This window comes from Hyla sarda, unplaced genomic scaffold (genome assembly GCF_029499605.1).
Source record: "Hyla sarda isolate aHylSar1 unplaced genomic scaffold, aHylSar1.hap1 scaffold_1562, whole genome shotgun sequence".
In the NCBI taxonomy this organism is placed as follows: Eukaryota; Metazoa; Chordata; class Amphibia; order Anura; family Hylidae; genus Hyla; species Hyla sarda.
In genome coordinates this window covers 49,297-69,458 of record NW_026608198.1, presented here as the reverse complement: position 1 = coordinate 69,458, position 20,162 = coordinate 49,297, and the positions used below count along the sequence as shown (strand labels likewise).

The window sequence follows — 20,162 nt, the reverse complement described above, 5'->3', positions numbered from 1 at the left end:
TGCAGTTGCCCATAGCAACCAGATTGCTTCTTTCATTTTTCACAATGCCTTTGCAAAATGAAAGAAGCGATCTGATTGGTTGCTATGGGCAACTCAGCATATTTTCCTGGAAAAGTTTCTGAGTTGCCCATAGCAACCAATCAGATTACTTCCTTCATTTTTCAGAGACTTTTTCAAAAATGAAAGAAGCGATCTGATTGGTTGCTATGGGCAACTCAGCAGCTTTCCCCATAGACCACAATGGGCCTACTGGTTTCAATGGGCAAAAAATCAGAGTTAATGCACTAGACACAGTTCTCTATACCATTAACCCCTTCCCGACCTATGACATACCTGTACGTCATGGGTGGCAAGGTGTTCCCGACCCATGACATACAGGTACGTCATGAACATTTTTGCCGCTACTCGCGGCATCCCGCAGCGCCCGGTAAGATGGTGGCTATCACTGATAGCCAGCCATCTTACCATGCGACCACGGGGGGTTTCATCCCCCACCCCCCCCCCCCAGCGATCGCTGCTATCAGCTGGTCAACTCTGACTAGCTAATAGCAGCGTTTCGCTATCAGAATATTTAGCAGCGCGGTGTGTAAGTCCCGATCACGGGGATCGGGACACACACCGCTCTGCTAAGTGTCCCTTACCCATCCCCCGGCATCACTTACCCGACCATGCGGTGTCCCGAGTGGTCCCGTTGCGAGCGACGTCCTCCAGGCGGTCCCGGCGGCGCTGCGTCCCGGCGGCGCAGGTTGACCGCCAGATGAAGGGGCAGCCGACACGCCCCCTCAAAAAAAGCGCTATAGCAGAGCCAGAAATTGCCAAAGGCAGCGCTGCATCAGTCCCCCAAAAAATGTGAGTTCCTGGATTTAAATATCTATATTCAGGATGGCTGTTCGCATACTGCCAACTATTTTAAGGAGGTGAATGCAAACAGATACCTCGACTTTAACAGTTGCCATCTTAAATAATGGAAGAAGAACATTCCATTCGGTCAAATGAAAAGAATCCGAAGGAATTGTTCTTCCACACAAAAATACCTACAACAACTAGAGAACCTGGAGGATCGTTTTAAACAAAAAGGGTATCCCAAACCCCTTATACAAGGAGCACGCCAGAGAGTGGACGAATTAGAACAAAGTGCTTGCTTGAAAAATAATAAACAGGGTAATGCAGAGGGGGGTTATAATGATGAATTTGATTCTGTTTTTCTAACTAGGTATTACACTTCACACACCAATATTTTTTTATAATTTTTTTTTTTTTTTTTTTTGTATAGGTAATATCACCAGCTCATATTATTGTGTCATGATTACTGGCACCATATGTAGTCCCCCAGTTATTCTTCTTTAGATGTTTTCCGTGTCCTGTGCAGTATCTCTCCCAGAAGTCCACTTGATGGCCCCCGTGGTGGTCTACACCCCGAAGTCATCAATTTTTACTCTAAGAGAGAGTGTGCAGCTGTTTCTGGAGACGGTCAACAATAACCTCTGCATGGTGGAATAATAGGTCACGATGTTTATCAGGATCAGTAGAAGCATCACCCACTCGATGATTATGATGGGGATTTCACGGATCTCGTCCCAGTCTTCATCATTATGGAATAATTCCTTTAATGTTTCATATCCAAAATAGAAAACTACACAGACAAAAGTCAGGCCACAGCAGGTGCATCTACTATGGTGGATGACTTTTTTTGCTCCTGGTAATTTATACATCTGGATGGACTGCCCAAGGTAGTATAAGGCTTCACATGTAATGGAAATTATCGTGCTGACAAAGTGTATCCTGGGATATTCTTCGGGGGACAATACATGCATAACAGCTGTGGAAAAACAGGAGGCCCACACAATGGCCAGCAGGATCCTCTGGATCAGGACCTGATGACCCCTGAACTCTTCAGTATGCATAACCATATACTTATAAATAAGAAAGGTTAGTACCAAAGTGCCAATGGACGTCCCTATGAATCCAATTGTTACGCCGAGCGCTCCGGGTCCCCGCTCCTCCCCGGAGCGCTCGCTACACTTCCCTCACTGCAGCGCCCCGGTCGGTTCCACGGACCCGGGGCGCTGCGTTACCACCTCCGGCCGGGATGCGATTCGCGATGCGGGTAGCGCCCGCTCGCGATGCGCACCCCGGCTCCCGTACCTTACTCGCTCCCCGTCAGTTCTGTCCCGGCGCGCGCGGCCCCGCTCCCTAGGGCGCGCGCGCGCCGGGTCTTTGCGATTTAAAGGGCCACTGCACCGCTGATTGGTGCAGTGGTTCCAATTAGTGTTTACACCTGTGCACTTCCCTATATCACCTCACTTCCCCTTCACTCCCTCGCCGGATCTTGTTGCCCTAGTGCCAGTGAAAGCGTTCCTTGTGTGTTCCTTGCCTGTGATTCCAGACCTTCTGCCGTTGCCCCTGACTACGATCCTTGCTGCCTGCCCCGACCTTCTGCTACGTCCGACCTTGCTTCTGTCTACTCCCTTGTACCGCGCCTATCTTCAGCAGCCAGAGAGGTTGAGCCGTTGCTAGGGGATACGACCTGGTCACTACCGCCGCAGCAAGACCATCCCGCTTTGCGGCGGGCTCTGGTGAAAACCAGTAGTGACTTAGAACCGATCCTCTAGCACGGTCCACGCCAATCCCTCTCTGGCACAGAGGATCCACCACCTGCCAGCCGGCATCGTGACAGTAGATCCGGCCATGGATCCCGCTGAAGTTCCTCTGCCAGTTGTCGCTGACCTCACCACGGTGGTCGCCCAGCAGTCACAACAGATTGCGCAACAAGGCCAACAGCTGTCTCAACTGACTGTTATGCTACAACAGTTACTACCACAGCTCCAGCAATCATCTCCTCCGCCAGCTCCTGTACCTCCTCCGCAGCGAGTGGCCGCTTCTGGAATACGACTATCCTTGCCGGATAAATTTGATGGGGACTCTAAGTTTTGCCGTGGCTTTCTTTCCCAATGTTCATTACACTTGGAGATGATGTCGGACCAGTTCCCCACTGAAAGGTCTAAGGTGGCTTTCGTAGTCAGCCTGCTGTCTGGAAAAGCCCTGGCTTGGGCCACACCGCTCTGGGACCGCAATGACCCCGTCACTGCCTCTGTACACTCCTTCTTCTCGGAAATTCGAAGTGTCTTTGAGGAACCTGCCCGAGCCTCTTCTGCTGAGACTGCCCTGTTGAACCTGGTCCAGGGTAATTCTTCCGTTGGCGAGTATGCCGTACAGTTCCGTACCCTTGCTTCAGAATTATCCTGGAATAATGAGGCACTCTGCGCGACCTTTAAAAAAGGCCTATCCAGCAACATTAAAGATGTTCTGGCCGCACGAGAAATCCCTGCTAACCTACATGAACTCATCCATCTTGCCACTCGCATTGACATGCGTTTTTCCGAACGGCGTCAGGAGCTCCGCCAGGATATGGACTCTGTTCGCACGAGGCGTTTCTTCTCCCCGGCTCCTCTCTCCTCTGGTCCCCTGCAATCTGTTCCTGTGCCTCCCGCCGTGGAGGCTATGCAGGTCGACCGGTCTCGCCTGACACCCCAAGAGAGGACACGACGCCGCATGGAGAATCTCTGCCTGTACTGTGCTAGTACCGAACACTTCCTGAAGGATTGTCCTATCCGTCCTCCCCGCCTGGAAAGACGTCCGCTGACTCCGCACAAAAGTGAGACAGTCCTTGATGTCTACTCTGCTTCTCCACGTCTTACTGTACCTGTGCGGATGTCTGCCTCTGCCTTCTCCTTCTCTGCTGTGGCCTTCTTGGACTCTGGATCTGCAGGAAATTTTATCTTAGCCTCTCTCGTCAACAGGTTCAACATCCCGGTGACCAGTCTCGCCAGACCCCTCTACATCAATTGTGTAAACAATGAAAGATTGGACTGTACTATACGTTTCCGCACGGAGCCCCTTCTAATGTGCATCGGATCTCATCACGAGAGGATTGAACTGTTGGTCCTCCCCAATTGCACTTCTGAAATCCTTCTTGGACTTCCCTGGCTTCAGCTCCATTCCCCAATCCTGGATTGGTCCACTGGGGAGATCAAGAGTTGGGGGCCCTCTTGTTCCAAGGACTGCTTAAAACCGGTTCCCAGTAAACCTTGCCGTGTCCCTGTGCTTCCTCATGTAACCGGTCTCCCTAAGGCCTATATGGACTTTGCGGACGTTTTTTGCAAAAAACAAGCTGAGACTCTACCTCCTCACAGGCCTTATGATTGTCCCATTGACCTCCTCCCGGGCACTACTCCACCCCGGGGCAGAATCTATCCTCTGTCCGTCCCAGAGACTCTTGCCATGTCTGAATACGTCCAAGAAAATTTAAAAAAGGGCTTTATCCGTAAATCCTCCTCTCCTGCCGGAGCCGGATTTTTCTTTGTGTCCAAAAAAGATGGCTCTCTACGTCCTTGCATTGACTACCGCGGTCTTAATAAAATCACGGTTAAGAACCGCTACCCCCTACCCCTCATCTCTGAACTCTTTGATCGTCTCCAAGGTGCCCATATTTTTACCAAACTGGACTTAAGAGGTGCTTATAATCTCATCCGCATCAGAGAGGGGGATGAATGGAAAACGGCATTTAACACCAGAGATGGACACTTTGAGTATCTGGTCATGCCCTTTGGTCTATGCAACGCCCCTGCCGTCTTCCAAGACTTTGTTAATGAAATTTTTCGTGATCTCCTATACTCCTGTGTTGTTGTATATCTGGACGATATCCTGATTTTTTCTGCCAATCTTGAAGAACACCGCCAGCATGTCCGTATGGTTCTTCAGAGACTTCGTGATAATCAACTCTATGCCAAAATAGAGAAATGTCTGTTTGAATGCCAATCTCTTCCTTTTCTAGGATACTTGGTCTCTGGCCAGGGACTACAAATGGACCCAGATAAACTCTCTGCCGTCTTAGATTGGCCACGCCCCTCCGGACTCCGTGCCATCCAACGTTTTTTGGGGTTCGCCAATTATTACAGGCAATTTATTCCACATTTTTCTACCATTGTGGCTCCTATTGTGGCTTTAACAAAAAAAAATGCCGATCCCAAGTCTTGGCCTCCTCAAGCGGAAGACGCCTTTAAACGACTCAAGTCTGCCTTTTCTTCGGCTCCCGTGCTCTCCAGACCTGACCCATCTAAACCCTTCCTATTGGAGGTTGATGCCTCCTCAGTGGGAGCTGGAGCTGTCCTTCTACAAAAAAACTCTTCCGGGCATGCTGTTACTTGTGGTTTTTTTTCCAGGACCTTCTCTCCGGCGGAGAGGAACTACTCCATCGGGGATCGAGAGCTTCTAGCCATTAAATTAGCACTTGAGGAATGGAGGCATCTGCTGGAGGGATCAAGATTTCCAGTTATTATTTACACCGATCACAAGAACCTCTCCTACCTCCAGTCTGCCCAACGGCTGAATCCTCGTCAGGCCAGGTGGTCTCTGTTCTTTGCCCGATTTAATTTTGAAATTCACTTTCGGCCTGCTGATAAGAACATTAGGGCCGATGCTCTCTCTCGTTCCTCAGATGCCTCTGAAATTGAACTCTCTCCTCAACACATCATTCCTCCTGACTGCCTGATTTCCACTTCTCCAGCCTCCATCAGGCAAACTCCTCCAGGAAAGACCTTTGTTTCTCCACGCCAACGCCTTGGGATCCTCAAATGGGGTCACTCCTCCCATCTCGCAGGTCATGCGGGCATCAAGAAATCTGTGCAACTCATCTCTCGCTTCTATTGGTGGCCGACTCTAGAGACTGATGTGGTGGACTTTGTGCGAGCCTGCACTATCTGTGCCCGGGATAAGACTCCTCGCCAGAAGCCCGCTGGTTTTCTTCATCCTCTACCTGTCCCCGAACAACCTTGGTCTCTGATTGGTATGGATTTTATTACTGACTTACCCCCATCCCATGGCAACACTGTTATTTGGGTGGTCGTTGATCGATTCTCCAAAATGGCACATTTCATCCCTCTTCCTGGTCTTCCTTCAGCGCCTCAGTTGGCTAAACAATTTTTTGTACACATTTTTCGTCTTCACGGGTTGCCTACACAGATCGTCTCGGATAGAGGCGTCCAATTTGTGTCTAAATTCTGGAGGGCTCTCTGTAAACAACTCAAGATTAAATTAAATTTTTCTTCTGCATACCATCCTCAATCCAATGGACAAGTAGAGAGAATTAACCAGATCTTGGGTGACTATTTACGACATTTTGTTTCCTCCCGCCAGGATGACTGGGCAGATCTTCTACCTTGGGCCGAATTCTCGTATAATTTCAGAATCTCTGAATCTTCCTCCAAATCTCCGTTTTTCGTGGTGTACGGCCGTCACCCTCTTCCCCCCCTCCCTACCCCCTTGCCCTCTGGTCTGCCCGCTGTGGATGAAATTTCTCGTGATCTTTCCACCATATGGAAAGAGACCCAAAATTCTCTCTTACAGGCTTCTTCTCGCATGAAGAGATTCGCAGATAAGAAAAGAAGAGCTCCTCCCATTTTTTCCCCTGGAGACAAGGTATGGCTCTCCGCTAAATATGTCCGTTTCCGTGTCCCGAGCTATAAGTTGGGACCACGCTATCTTGGTCCTTTTAAAGTTTTGTGTCAAATTAATCCTGTCTCTTACAAACTTCTTCTTCCTCCTTCTCTTCGTATCCCTAATGCCTTTCACGTCTCTCTTCTTAAACCTCTCATCCTCAACCGTTTTTCTCCTAAATCTGTTCCTCCCACTCCTGTTTCCGGCTCCTCGGACATCTTCTCTGTCAAAGAGATTTTGGCCTCTAAAAAGGTCAGGGGAAGAACTTTTTTTTTAGTGGATTGGGAGGGTTGTGGTCCAGAAGAGAGGTCCTGGGAACCTGAGGACAATATCCTGGACAAAAGTCTGATCCTCAGGTTCTCAGGCCCCAAGAAGAGGGGGAGACCCAAGGGGGGGGGTACTGTTACGCCGAGCGCTCCGGGTCCCCGCTCCTCCCCGGAGCGCTCGCTACACTTCCCTCACTGCAGCGCCCCGGTCGGTTCCACGGACCCGGGGCGCTGCGTTACCACCTCCGGCCGGGATGCGATTCGCGATGCGGGTAGCGCCCGCTCGCGATGCGCACCCCGGCTCCCGTACCTTACTCGCTCCCCGTCAGTTCTGTCCCGGCGCGCGCGGCCCCGCTCCCTAGGGCGCGCGCGCGCCGGGTCTTTGCGATTTAAAGGGCCACTGCACCGCTGATTGGTGCAGTGGTTCCAATTAGTGTTTACACCTGTGCACTTCCCTATATCACCTCACTTCCCCTTCACTCCCTCGCCGGATCTTGTTGCCCTAGTGCCAGTGAAAGCGTTCCTTGTGTGTTCCTTGCCTGTGATTCCAGACCTTCTGCCGTTGCCCCTGACTACGATCCTTGCTGCCTGCCCCGACCTTCTGCTACGTCCGACCTTGCTTCTGTCTACTCCCTTGTACCGCGCCTATCTTCAGCAGCCAGAGAGGTTGAGCCGTTGCTAGGGGATACGACCTGGTCACTACCGCCGCAGCAAGACCATCCCGCTTTGCGGCGGGCTCTGGTGAAAACCAGTAGTGACTTAGAACCGATCCTCTAGCACGGTCCACGCCAATCCCTCTCTGGCACAGAGGATCCACCACCTGCCAGCCGGCATCGTGACACCAATTCTGAATAATATGCTTTCGGGAAAGACATTTCCCACGTCACTGTGAAGGAAAAGAAACCAATGTTATTATGGATATTTCCTCACTCCCAACCCATGAAATAAGAATCATTTGCTTGTTTATCTTACCTGATGCTCATCAGTGGCGAGGCTGCATGGCCGAGGACGACCGTCATGATGTAGCTGGTGGCAAGCCAGGCCGCACACCAAAACGCCAACAGGAGGGGGACGAACCCCAGTCCTTTTAGCTCCATTTCAGACAAGTAGAAAAAGAAGACGCTAATCTCACTATTCTCACTAATCGCACTGGAACAGACTGAAGGCTCGGGCGGCTGTCAGTGGGATGTCAGGCCTCCAGCTGTCTATGACATCACATGTGACATGTCAGAATGACTGCTTGTTTCTTTGAGCTGCCATGATTTAGTATCTGCTATAGACAGAACCTGATGTTTTTACTATGGACCTTACAGACCTCAGAACCCAAGTAATTAGTGCAGGGGCTCCATTTTGATCATCTCATATTTCACATTATTTGAGTTCCAGGGCTCAGATACATTTGCACCCTCTATAGCAGTGGTCTTCAAGCTGTGAACCCCCAACCGCTGCAGAACCACAACTCCCAGCATGCCCAGACAGCAACTTTGCATAAGGAAATAGTCTAATTAAACTTTTCTTATATATAGAATCCCTGAAATCTCCAATCTCTCCTTTTATTGCTTTATGATCTGTGTTACTTATTTGTAAAAAACAATGTTTGTGATTGTCTTCCCCCCACACACTTATGGGCTATCTCTTCAAACGACTTTATTTGACCTAAAGCGTATAATTGATTTACATAAATAAGCCCCTTTTCATCCAAAAGAGTGAATCTTTAATTTTAAGGAACTCTTTAAGTGCTTTATTCGACCATAATGAAGTAAAGTCAAAACTCCATGTGATTTAAAAAATAAATTTAAGTTCCCCCCATACTTAATTATCTAGATATGCATGGGTGTAGTGAGTATCCCAGCTTCCAAAATCTCAAAAATATCCTTCATTTTTCAGAGGCTTTTTCAAAAATGAAAGAAGCGATCTGATTGGTTGCTATGGGCAACTCAGAAACTTTTCCTCTGGGCAGGTTTTGATAAATCTCCCTCTATGGGGGAGATTCATTAAGACCAGTGTAGAGGAAGAGTTGTGCAGTTGCCCATAGCAACCAGATTGCTTCTTTCATTTTTCACAATGCCTTTGCAAAATGAAAGAAGCGATCTGATTGGTTGCTATGGGCAACTCAGCATATTTTCCTGGAAAAGTTTCTGAGTTGCCCATAGCAACCAATCAGATTACTTCCTTCATTTTTCAGAGACTTTTTCAAAAATGAAAGAAGCGATCTGATTGGTTGCTATGGGCAACTCAGCAGCTTTCCCCATAGACCACAATGGGCCTACTGGTTTCAATGGGCAAAAAATCAGAGTTAATGCACTAGACACAGTTCTCTATACCATTAACCCCTTCCCGACCTATGACATACCTGTACGTCATGGGTGGCAAGGTGTTCCCGACCCATGACATACAGGTACGTCATGAACATTTTTGCCGCTACTCGCGGCATCCCGCAGCGCCCGGTAAGATGGTGGCTATCACTGATAGCCAGCCATCTTACCATGCGACCACGGGGGGTTTCATCCCCCACCCCCCCCCCCCAGCGATCGCTGCTATCAGCTGGTCAACTCTGACTAGCTAATAGCAGCGTTTCGCTATCAGAATATTTAGCAGCGCGGTGTGTAAGTCCCGATCACGGGGATCGGGACACACACCGCTCTGCTAAGTGTCCCTTACCCATCCCCCGGCATCACTTACCCGACCATGCGGTGTCCCGAGTGGTCCCGTTGCGAGCGACGTCCTCCAGGCGGTCCCGGCGGCGCTGCGTCCCGGCGGCGCAGGTTGACCGCCAGATGAAGGGGCAGCCGACACGCCCCCTCAAAAAAAGCGCTATAGCAGAGCCAGAAATTGCCAAAGGCAGCGCTGCATCAGTCCCCCAAAAAATGTGAGTTCCTGGATTTAAATATCTATATTCAGGATGGCTGTTCGCATACTGCCAACTATTTTAAGGAGGTGAATGCAAACAGATACCTCGACTTTAACAGTTGCCATCTTAAATAATGGAAGAAGAACATTCCATTCGGTCAAATGAAAAGAATCCGAAGGAATTGTTCTTCCACACAAAAATACCTACAACAACTAGAGAACCTGGAGGATCGTTTTAAACAAAAAGGGTATCCCAAACCCCTTATACAAGGAGCACGCCAGAGAGTGGACGAATTAGAACAAAGTGCTTGCTTGAAAAATAATAAACAGGGTAATGCAGAGGGGGGTTATAATGATGAATTTGATTCTGTTTTTCTAACTAGGTATTACACTTCACACACCAATATTTTTTTATAATTTTTTTTTTTTTTTTTTTGTATAGGTAATATCACCAGCTCATATTATTGTGTCATGATTACTGGCACCATATGTAGTCCCCCAGTTATTCTTCTTTAGATGTTTTCCGTGTCCTGTGCAGTATCTCTCCCAGAAGTCCACTTGATGGCCCCCGTGGTGGTCTACACCCCGAAGTCATCAATTTTTACTCTAAGAGAGAGTGTGCAGCTGTTTCTGGAGACGGTCAACAATAACCTCTGCATGGTGGAATAATAGGTCACGATGTTTATCAGGATCAGTAGAAGCATCACCCACTCGATGATTATGATGGGGATTTCACGGATCTCGTCCCAGTCTTCATCATTATGGAATAATTCCTTTAATGTTTCATATCCAAAATAGAAAACTACACAGACAAAAGTCAGGCCACAGCAGGTGCATCTACTATGGTGGATGACTTTTTTTGCTCCTGGTAATTTATACATCTGGATGGACTGCCCAAGGTAGTATAAGGCTTCACATGTAATGGAAATTATCGTGCTGACAAAGTGTATCCTGGGATATTCTTCGGGGGACAATACATGCATAACAGCTGTGGAAAAACAGGAGGCCCACACAATGGCCAGCAGGATCCTCTGGATCAGGACCTGATGACCCCTGAACTCTTCAGTATGCATAACCATATACTTATAAATAAGAAAGGTTAGTACCAAAGTGCCAATGGACGTCCCTATAAATCCAATTCTGAATAATATGCTTTCGGGAAAGACATTTCCCACGTCACTGTGAAGGAAAAGAAACCAATGTTATTATGGATATTTCCTCACTCCCAACCCATGAAATAAGAATCATTTGCTTGTTTATCTTACCTGATGCTCATCAGTGGCGAGGCTGCATGGCCGAGGACGACCGCCATGATGTAGCTGGTGGCAAGCCAGGCCGCACACCAAAACGCCAACAGGAGGGGGACGAACCCCAGTCCTTTTAGCTCCATTTCAGACAAGTAGAAAAAGAAGACGCTAATCTCACTATTCTCACTAATCGCACTGGAACAGACTGAAGGCTCGGGCGGCTGTCAGTGGGATGTCAGGCCTCCAGCTGTCTATGACATCACATGTGACATGTCAGAATGACTGCTTGTTTCTTTGAGCTGCCATGATTTAGTATCTGCTATAGACAGAACCTGATGTTTTTACTATGGACCTTACAGACCTCAGAACCCAAGTAATTAGTGCAGGGGCTCCATTTTGATCATCTCATATTTCACATTATTTGAGTTCCAGGGCTCAGATACATTTGCACCCTCTATAGCAGTGGTCTTCAAGCTGTGAACCCCCAACCGCTGCAGAACCACAACTCCCAGCATGCCCAGACAGCAACTTTGCATAAGGAAATAGTCTAATTAAACTTTTCTTATATATAGAATCCCTGAAATCTCCAATCTCTCCTTTTATTGCTTTATGATCTGTGTTACTTATTTGTAAAAAACAATGTTTGTGATTGTCTTCCCCCCACACACTTATGGGCTATCTCTTCAAACGACTTTATTTGACCTAAAGCGTATAATTGATTTACATAAATAAGCCCCTTTTCATCCAAAAGAGTGAATCTTTAATTTTAAGGAACTCTTTAAGTGCTTTATTCGACCATAATGAAGTAAAGTCAAAACTCCATGTGATTTAAAAAATAAATTTAAGTTCCCCCCATACTTAATTATCTAGATATGCATGGGTGTAGTGAGTATCCCAGCTTCCAAAATCTCAAAAATATCCTTCATTTTTCAGAGGCTTTTTCAAAAATGAAAGAAGCGATCTGATTGGTTGCTATGGGCAACTCAGAAACTTTTCCTCTGGGCAGGTTTTGATAAATCTCCCTCTATGGGGGAGATTCATTAAGACCAGTGTAGAGGAAGAGTTGTGCAGTTGCCCATAGCAACCAGATTGCTTCTTTCATTTTTCACAATGCCTTTGCAAAATGAAAGAAGCGATCTGATTGGTTGCTATGGGCAACTCAGCATATTTTCCTGGAAAAGTTTCTGAGTTGCCCATAGCAACCAATCAGATTACTTCCTTCATTTTTCAGAGACTTTTTCAAAAATGAAAGAAGCGATCTGATTGGTTGCTATGGGCAACTCAGCAGCTTTCCCCATAGACCACAATGGGCCTACTGGTTTCAATGGGCAAAAAATCAGAGTTAATGCACTAGACACAGTTCTCTATACCATTAACCCCTTCCCGACCTATGACATACCTGTACGTCATGGGTGGCAAGGTGTTCCCGACCCATGACATACAGGTACGTCATGAACATTTTTGCCGCTACTCGCGGCATCCCGCAGCGCCCGGTAAGATGGTGGCTATCACTGATAGCCAGCCATCTTACCATGCGACCACGGGGGGTTTCATCCCCCACCCCCCCCCCAGCGATCGCTGCTATCAGCTGGTCAACTCTGACTAGCTAATAGCAGCGTTTCGCTATCAGAATATTTAGCAGCGCGGTGTGTAAGTCCCGATCACGGGGATCGGGACACACACCGCTCTGCTAAGTGTCCCTTACCCATCCCCCGGCATCACTTACCCGACCATGCGGTGTCCCGAGTGGTCTCGTTGCGAGCGACGTCCTCCAGGCGGTCCCGGCGGCGCTGCGTCCCGGCGGCGCAGGTTGACCGCCAGATGAAGGGGCAGCCGACACGCCCCCTCAAAAAAAGCGCTATAGCAGAGCCAGAAATTGCCAAAGGCAGCGCTGCATCAGTCCCCCAAAAAATGTGAGTTCCTGGATTTAAATATCTATATTCAGGATGGCTGTTCGCATACTGCCAACTATTTTAAGGAGGTGAATGCAAACAGATACCTCGACTTTAACAGTTGCCATCTTAAATAATGGAAGAAGAACATTCCATTCGGTCAAATGAAAAGAATCCGAAGGAATTGTTCTTCCACACAAAAATACCTACAACAACTAGAGAACCTGGAGGATCGTTTTAAACAAAAAGGGTATCCCAAACCCCTTATACAAGGAGCACGCCAGAGAGTGGACGAATTAGAACAAAGTGCTTGCTTGAAAAATAATAAACAGGGTAATGCAGAGGGGGGTTATAATGATGAATTTGATTCTGTTTTTCTAACTAGGTATTACACTTCACACACCAATATTTTTTTATAATTTTTTTTTTTTTTTTTTTGTATAGGTAATATCACCAGCTCATATTATTGTGTCATGATTACTGGCACCATATGTAGTCCCCCAGTTATTCTTCTTTAGATGTTTTCCGTGTCCTGTGCAGTATCTCTCCCAGAAGTCCACTTGATGGCCCCCGTGGTGGTCTACACCCCGAAGTCATCAATTTTTACTCTAAGAGAGAGTGTGCAGCTGTTTCTGGAGACGGTCAACAATAACCTCTGCATGGTGGAATAATAGGTCACGATGTTTATCAGGATCAGTAGAAGCATCACCCACTCGATGATTATGATGGGGATTTCACGGATCTCGTCCCAGTCTTCATCATTATGGAATAATTCCTTTAATGTTTCATATCCAAAATAGAAAACTACACAGACAAAAGTCAGGCCACAGCAGGTGCATCTACTATGGTGGATGACTTTTTTTGCTCCTGGTAATTTATACATCTGGATGGACTGCCCAAGGTAGTATAAGGCTTCACATGTAATGGAAATTATCGTGCTGACAAAGTGTATCCTGGGATATTCTTCGGGGGACAATACATGCATAACAGCTGTGGAAAAACAGGAGGCCCACACAATGGCCAGCAGGATCCTCTGGATCAGGACCTGATGACCCCTGAACTCTTCAGTATGCATAACCATATACTTATAAATAAGAAAGGTTAGTACCAAAGTGCCAATGGACGTCCCTATGAATCCAATTCTGAATAATATGCTTTCGGGAAAGACATTTCCCACGTCACTGTGAAGGAAAAGAAACCAATGTTATTATGGATATTTCCTCACTCCCAACCCATGAAATAAGAATCATTTGCTTGTTTATCTTACCTGATGCTCATCAGTGGCGAGGCTGCATGGCCGAGGACGACCGTCATGATGTAGCTGGTGGCAAGCCAGGCCGCACACCAAAACGCCAACAGGAGGGGGACGAACCCCAGTCCTTTTAGCTCCATTTCAGACAAGTAGAAAAAGAAGACGCTAATCTCACTATTCTCACTAATCGCACTGGAACAGACTGAAGGCTCGGGCGGCTGTCAGTGGGATGTCAGGCCTCCAGCTGTCTATGACATCACATGTGACATGTCAGAATGACTGCTTGTTTCTTTGAGCTGCCATGATTTAGTATCTGCTATAGACAGAACCTGATGTTTTTACTATGGACCTTACAGACCTCAGAACCCAAGTAATTAGTGCAGGGGCTCCATTTTGATCATCTCATATTTCACATTATTTGAGTTCCAGGGCTCAGATACATTTGCACCCTCTATAGCAGTGGTCTTCAAGCTGTGAACCCCCAACCGCTGCAGAACCACAACTCCCAGCATGCCCAGACAGCAACTTTGCATAAGGAAATAGTCTAATTAAACTTTTCTTATATATAGAATCCCTGAAATCTCCAATCTCTCCTTTTATTGCTTTATGATCTGTGTTACTTATTTGTAAAAAACAATGTTTGTGATTGTCTTCCCCCCACACACTTATGGGCTATCTCTTCAAACGACTTTATTTGACCTAAAGCGTATAATTGATTTACATAAATAAGCCCCTTTTCATCCAAAAGAGTGAATCTTTAATTTTAAGGAACTCTTTAAGTGCTTTATTCGACCATAATGAAGTAAAGTCAAAACTCCATGTGATTTAAAAAATAAATTTAAGTTCCCCCCATACTTAATTATCTAGATATGCATGGGTGTAGTGAGTATCCCAGCTTCCAAAATCTCAAAAATATCCTTCATTTTTCAGAGGCTTTTTCAAAAATGAAAGAAGCGATCTGATTGGTTGCTATGGGCAACTCAGAAACTTTTCCTCTGGGCAGGTTTTGATAAATCTCCCTCTATGGGGGAGATTCATTAAGACCAGTGTAGAGGAAGAGTTGTGCAGTTGCCCATAGCAACCAGATTGCTTCTTTCATTTTTCACAATGCCTTTGCAAAATGAAAGAAGCGATCTGATTGGTTGCTATGGGCAACTCAGCATATTTTCCTGGAAAAGTTTCTGAGTTGCCCATAGCAACCAATCAGATTACTTCCTTCATTTTTCAGAGACTTTTTCAAAAATGAAAGAAGCGATCTGATTGGTTGCTATGGGCAACTCAGCAGCTTTCCCCATAGACCACAATGGGCCTACTGGTTTCAATGGGCAAAAAATCAGAGTTAATGCACTAGACACAGTTCTCTATACCATTAACCCCTTCCCGACCTATGACATACCTGTACGTCATGGGTGGCAAGGTGTTCCCGACCCATGACATACAGGTACGTCATGAACATTTTTGCCGCTACTCGCGGCATCCCGCAGCGCCCGGTAAGATGGTGGCTATCACTGATAGCCAGCCATCTTACCATGCGACCACGGGGGGTTTCATCCCCCACCCCCCCCCCCCAGCGATCGCTGCTATCAGCTGGTCAACTCTGACTAGCTAATAGCAGCGTTTCGCTATCAGAATATTTAGCAGCGCGGTGTGTAAGTCCCGATCACGGGGATCGGGACACACACCGCTCTGCTAAGTGTCCCTTACCCATCCCCCGGCATCACTTACCCGACCATGCGGTGTCCCGAGTGGTCCCGTTGCGAGCGACGTCCTCCAGGCGGTCCCGGCGGCGCTGCGTCCCGGCGGCGCAGGTTGACCGCCAGATGAAGGGGCAGCCGACACGCCCCCTCAAAAAAAGCGCTATAGCAGAGCCAGAAATTGCCAAAGGCAGCGCTGCATCAGTCCCCCAAAAAATGTGAGTTCCTGGATTTAAATATCTATATTCAGGATGGCTGTTCGCATACTGCCAACTATTTTAAGGAGGTGAATGCAAACAGATACCTCGACTTTAACAGTTGCCATCTTAAATAATGGAAGAAGAACATTCCATTCGGTCAAATGAAAAGAATCCGAAGGAATTGTTCTTCCACACAAAAATACCTACAACAACTAGAGAACCTGGAGGATCGTTTTAAACAAAAAGGGTATCCCAAACCCCTTATACAAGGAGCACGCCAGAGAGTGGACGAATTAGAACAAAGTGCTTGCTTGAAAAATAATAAACAGGGTAATGCAGAGGGGGGTTATAATGATGAATTTGATTCTGTTTTTCTAACTAGGTATTACACTTCACACACCAATATTTTTTTATAATTTTTTTTTTTTTTTTTTTTGTATAGGTAATATCACCAGCTCATATTATTGTGTCATGATTACTGGCACCATATGTAGTCCCCCAGTTATTCTTCTTTAGATGTTTTCCGTGTCCTGTGCAGTATCTCTCCCAGAAGTCCACTTGATGGCCCCCGTGGTGGTCTACACCCCGAAGTCATCAATTTTTACTCTAAGAGAGAGTGTGCAGCTGTTTCTGGAGACGGTCAACAATAACCTCTGCATGGTGGAATAATAGGTCACGATGTTTATCAGGATCAGTAGAAGCATCACCCACTCGATGATTATGATGGGGATTTCACGGATCTCGTCCCAGTCTTCATCATTATGGAATAATTCCTTTAATGTTTCATATCCAAAATAGAAAACTACACAGACAAAAGTCAGGCCACAGCAGGTGCATCTACTATGGTGGATGACTTTTTTTGCTCCTGGTAATTTATACATCTGGATGGACTGCCCAAGGTAGTATAAGGCTTCACATGTAATGGAAATTATCGTGCTGACAAAGTGTATCCTGGGATATTCTTCGGGGGACAATACATGCATAACAGCTGTGGAAAAACAGGAGGCCCACACAATGGCCAGCAGGATCCTCTGGATCAGGACCTGATGACCCCTGAACTCTTCAGTATGCATAACCATATACTTATAAATAAGAAAGGTTAGTACCAAAGTGCCAATGGACGTCCCTATAAATCCAATTCTGAATAATATGCTTTCGGGAAAGACATTTCCCACGTCACTGTGAAGGAAAAGAAACCAATGTTATTATGGATATTTCCTCACTCCCAACCCATGAAATAAGAATCATTTGCTTGTTTATCTTACCTGATGCTCATCAGTGGCGAGGCTGCATGGCCGAGGACGACCGTCATGATGTAGCTGGTGGCAAGCCAGGCCGCACACCAAAACGCCAACAGGAGGGGGACGAACCCCAGTCCTTTTAGCTCCATTTCAGACAAGTAGAAAAAGAAGACGCTAATCTCACTATTCTCACTAATCGCACTGGAACAGACTGAAGGCTCGGGCGGCTGTCAGTGGGATGTCAGGCCTCCAGCTGTCTATGACATCACATGTGACATGTCAGAATGACTGCTTGTTTCTTTGAGCTGCCATGATTTAGTATCTGCTATAGACAGAACCTGATGTTTTTACTATGGACCTTACAGACCTCAGAACCCAAGTAATTAGTGCAGGGGCTCCATTTTGATCATCTCATATTTCACATTATTTGAGTTCCAGGGCTCAGATACATTTGCACCCTCTATAGCAGTGGTCTTCAAGCTGTGAACCCCCAACCGCTGCAGAACCACAACTCCCAGCATGCCCAGACAGCAACTTTGCATAAGGAAATAGTCTAATTAAACTTTTCTTATATATAGAATCCCTGAAATCTCCAATCTCTCCTTTTATTGCTTTATGATCTGTGTTACTTATTTGTAAAAAACAATGTTTGTGATTGTCTTCCCCCCACACACTTATGGGCTATCTCTTCAAACGACTTTATTTGACCTAAAGCGTATAATTGATTTACATAAATAAGCCCCTTTTCATCCAAAAGAGTGAATCTTTAATTTTAAGGAACTCTTTAAGTGCTTTATTCGACCATAATGAAGTAAAGTCAAAACTCCATGTGATTTAAAAAATAAATTTAAGTTCCCCCCATACTTAATTATCTAGATATGCATGGGTGTAGTGAGTATCCCAGCTTCCAAAATCTCAAAAATATCCTTCATTTTTCAGAGGCTTTTTCAAAAATGAAAGAAGCGATCTGATTGGTTGCTATGGGCAACTCAGAAACTTTTCCTCTGGGCAGGTTTTGATAAATCTCCCTCTATGGGGGAGATTCATTAAGACCAGTGTAGAGGAAGAGTTGTGCAGTTGCCCATAGCAACCAGATTGCTTCTTTCATTTTTCACAATGCCTTTGCAAAATGAAAGAAGCGATCTGATTGGTTGCTATGGGCAACTCAGCATATTTTCCTGGAAAAGTTTCTGAGTTGCCCATAGCAACCAATCAGATTACTTCCTTCATTTTTCAGAGACTTTTTCAAAAATGAAAGAAGCGATCTGATTGGTTGCTATGGGCAACTCAGCAGCTTTCCCCATAGACCACAATGGGCCTACTGGTTTCAATGGGCAAAAAATCAGAGTTAATGCACTAGACACAGTTCTCTATACCATTAACCCCTTCCCGACCTATGACATACCTGTACGTCATGGGTGGCAAGGTGTTCCCGACCCATGACATACAGGTACGTCATGAACATTTTTGCCGCTACTCGCGGCATCCCGCAGCGCCCGGTAAGATGGTGGCTATCACTGATAGCCAGCCATCTTACCATGCGACCACGGGGGGTTTCATCCCCCCCCCCCCCCCCCAGCGATCGCTGCTATCAGCTGGTCAACTCTGACTAGCTAATAGCAGCGTTTCGCTATCAGAATATTTAGCAGCGCGGTGTGTAAGTCCCGATCACGGGGATCGGGACACACACCGCTCTGCTAAGTGTCCCTTACCCATCCCCCGGCATCACTTACCCGACCATGCGGTGTCCCGAGTGGTCCCGTTGCGAGCGACGTCCTCCAGGCGGTCCCGGCGGCGCTGCGTCCCGGCGGCGCAGGTTGACCGCCAGATGAAGGGGCAGCCGACACGCCCCCTCAAAAAAAGCGCTATAGCAGAGCCAGAAATTGCCAAAGGCAGCGCTGCATCAGTCCCCCAAAAAATGTGAGTTCCTGGATTTAAATATCTATATTCAGGATGGCTGTTCGCATACTGCCAACTATTTTAAGGAGGTGAATGCAAACAGATACCTCGACTTTAACAGTTGCCATCTTAAATAATGGAAGAAGAACATTCCATTCGGTCAAATGAAAAGAATCCGAAGGAATTGTTCTTCCACACAAAAATACCTACAACAACTAGAGAACCTGGAGGATCGTTTTAAACAAAAAGGGTATCCCAAACCCCTTATACAAGGAGCACGCCAGAGAGTGGACGAATTAGAACAAAGTGCTTGCTTGAAAAATAATAAACAGGGTAATGCAGAGGGGGGTTATAATGATGAATTTGATTCTGTTTTTCTAACTAGGTATTACACTTCACACACCAATATTTTTTTATAATTTTTTTTTTTTTTTTTTTTTGTATAGGTAATATCACCAGCTCATATTATTGTGTCATGATTACTGGCACCATATGTAGTCCCCCAGTTATTCTTCTTTAGATGTTTTCCGTGTCCTGTGCAGTATCTCTCCCAGAAGTCCACTTGATGGCCCCCGTGGTGGTCTACACCCCGAAGTCATCAATTTTTACTCTAAGAGAGAGTGTGCAGCTGTTTCTGGAGACGGTCAACAATAACCTCTGCATGGTGGAATAATAGGTCACGATGTTTATCAGGATCAGTAGAAGCATCACCCACTCGATGATTATGATGGGGATTTCACGGATCTCGTCCCAGTCTTCATCATTATGGAATAATTCCTTTAATGTTTCATATCCAAAATAGAAAACTACACAGACAAAAGTCAGGCCACAGCAGGTGCATCTACTATGGTGGATGACTTTTTTTGCTCCTGGTAATTTATACATCTGGATGGACTGCCCAAGGTAGTATAAGGCTTCACATGTAATGGAAATTATCGTGCTGACAAAGTGTATCCTGGGATATTCTTCGGGGGACAATACATGCATAACAGCTGTGGAAAAACAGGAGGCCCACACAATGGCCAGCAGGATCCTCTGGATCAGGACCTGATGACCCCTGAACTCTTCAGTATGCATAACCATATACTTATAAATAAGAAAGGTTAGTACCAAAGTGCCAATGGAC

General features: G+C 46.4%; 1 protein-coding gene across 1 annotated transcript; it reads right to left on the bottom strand.

Moving 5' to 3' along the window:
• Positions 1-16,276: 16,276 nt before the first annotated feature.
• Positions 16,277-17,617, bottom strand: LOC130310215 (uncharacterized). Its single transcript, XM_056552387.1, has 2 exons — positions 17,162-17,617; positions 16,277-17,075 (listed from the first exon to the last, which is right to left on the bottom strand). The coding sequence occupies exons 1-2, from the start codon at positions 17,284-17,286 to the stop codon at positions 16,475-16,477; spliced, it is 726 nt and encodes a 241-aa protein (XP_056408362.1). The 5' UTR covers positions 17,287-17,617; the 3' UTR covers positions 16,277-16,474.
• Between the last annotated feature and the right edge of the window lie 2,545 nt (positions 17,618-20,162).

What these genes read in the sequence shown, in the direction of transcription:
- LOC130310215 (XM_056552387.1), bottom strand. Translation starts at nt 17,286, where the DNA reads ATGGAGCTAAAAGGACTGGGGTTCGTCCCCCTCCTGTTGGCGTTTTGG. An exon ending in TCGCCACTGATGAGCATCAG is followed by an intron (nt 17,076 to 17,161) that starts GTAAGATAAACA and finishes TTTCCTTCACAG; the next exon opens with TGACGTGGGAAATGTCTTTC.